The 1,870-nt window shown below is 38.7% G+C and overlaps 2 protein-coding genes across 2 annotated transcripts in view; one reads left to right on the top strand and one right to left on the bottom strand.

Moving 5' to 3' along the window:
- Positions 1-25: 25 nt before the first annotated feature.
- On the top strand, positions 26-685 carry BATDEDRAFT_15195 (uncharacterized protein; the record flags this gene model as incomplete). Its single annotated transcript, XM_006683485.1, has 5 exons — positions 26-63; positions 206-241; positions 358-397; positions 488-497; positions 585-685. Coding segments are annotated over 5 exons (225 nt in total), but the record flags the coding sequence as incomplete, so codon positions are not given.
- Positions 686-862: 177 nt separating this feature from the next.
- BATDEDRAFT_31001 (uncharacterized protein) overlaps positions 863-1,870 on the bottom strand; it is a gene marked incomplete at both ends in the record, with an annotated part of 3,290 nt that continues 2,282 nt past the window's right edge. Inside the window, 4 exons of the mRNA XM_006683484.1 lie at positions 863-1,060; positions 1,191-1,319; positions 1,433-1,634; positions 1,735-1,867. Of these exons, the coding sequence (XP_006683547.1) occupies positions 863-1,060; positions 1,191-1,319; positions 1,433-1,634; positions 1,735-1,867 (662 nt within the window). The remainder of the gene's footprint in view (positions 1,061-1,190; positions 1,320-1,432; positions 1,635-1,734; positions 1,868-1,870) is intronic.

Genomic DNA, 1,870 nt, shown 5'->3' with positions numbered 1-1,870 from the left:
GGCTTATGGGTTATATGGAATCTAGGCAGTCAAGAATAGCTCGCAAGTGCTGGTGGTCTGTCGGTATGATCATATTGTGGATAACAACTTGCCATTGTGTTTTCTGTGCTGATGTATTTGTAGTCAATACACCAAAGCTGTCGGATGGTAGCATTGATATGTTTGTCAGATGGATGTGATACTCATGTAATTGTGTTATGATTAGAAACAATCGCAAGCTATTGGCCCGAGTCAAAGCTTTGTAAGTGCCCGTCTTGGCATAATATGCATCTATTATACACATATATACTTGGTTGTTTCAGTAGACTGAGTCCATGTTTTCATGTCCAACTAACATTGATTCTACTTGGATAACAGCGATCGGCATTGTAATATGGTGTTGGAGAATGTGAAGGAGGTCAGTGTATACTCATCACAATGTTGATTTAATGTATCAGATACGAATATGTAGAGATTACCCAAACTAATTCTACTGTATTGAATATAGATGTGGACAGGTATATATTTTAGATGAGCAATTCTCAATGGACATTGTTATACAGTTGCATGGCATATATTTGCTAACAGGTGTATTTATCGAATAGAAACTCCACAAACCGGAAAAGGAATCAAAAAGGCAAAGCCAGTGAACAAGGATCGTTTCATTTCCAAAATGTTTTTACGAGGAGATTCAGGTATATACTGAATTTGACCAACGTCTGTCGGTCGTTTCAAAACACGAGTCTATTTATCCATATAATGCCATATTCTAGTACTCATATTTTATTATTTGTACTTTGAAAATCTTGATAGTTATTCTGGTGTTGAGAAACATTGTTTAATGTAGCAGCAAACGAATATCACAGAATGAACTATTTTGTATTCACTCTTGTGCATACTTTGCCTTGTCATCTATTTTCTCAAACTGCCACTTCCATGAAGCATTGTACAGGAATGGACGCATATCGAAACGGTTATCATCTGCAGAATAGCTGGACATGTGATAGGCTGGTGGCATAATGGTTGCCTTGTGCCGGTTGATGGAGTAGAAAAAAAACATGCGCTTGACTTTTGCAGCAATCTACTCGACGAGATTGATATTGAATTGACATCATTTGGGATATTTAGTGTTGGCAAATATAAATATTGAAATGTGCATTAGCTTTTTTAAACGCCTTTCAGATATCAATCAACTGGTATATGCTGTATACCTCTGTTGGAGAAAACATGCTACCCCAATCGTGAAGAAGTCGCTGGAACATTGAAACAGGTCCCATTTTTGATATTTTGCGAAGCGTACCAAATACTGACAGATCTTTGTATGACATTCCCATATCATCCTGCAAGATTCAACAAAAAAGCGTCAGCACACTTTAGCCGACGATGCATACAGGAAATGCAAGCACCAAATATAGCCTACACGAATGTATTCCATCCATCAATGAAAACATACCTCATCTGTTTGAACGTGTTGCAAAGTAATGGGTTCAAGCTCTGCAGTAGGAGGTGCACTGACAAATTCGCTCAAAATATCCAATTCAGGCACTGATTCTGCCATGTGCTTGACAAACTCGACAAGATCGACTTTACTGATACCACCAAGTGGATTCAAATCCGCGCTCGAGCAATCATATTTGGTCAAATAGCCCCTTAGCCTGTATCCACACTCCAAAGTAAGTTATCAAACGCTTGGATCGATGTACCATCGACATCCACCGATTAAATTGCATTGGAAAATAAAAGTTTGATGCCTACATTTCATCCACATTAGCACTGCCAAGAACAAGTAGAGATGACCGACGATCACGAGTCCATGGAAGCAACTGTGCAAATAGATACGCTATCACCATTCTCAAACGAGCCTGGATGTTTTGAAGAGCAATGTTTTCTC

Source organism: Batrachochytrium dendrobatidis, assembly GCF_000203795.2.
Source record: "Batrachochytrium dendrobatidis JAM81 unplaced genomic scaffold BATDEscaffold_192, whole genome shotgun sequence".
Taxonomy (NCBI): domain Eukaryota; kingdom Fungi; phylum Chytridiomycota; class Chytridiomycetes; order Rhizophydiales; genus Batrachochytrium; species Batrachochytrium dendrobatidis.
This window is presented reverse-complemented; position numbering and strand designations above follow the sequence as displayed.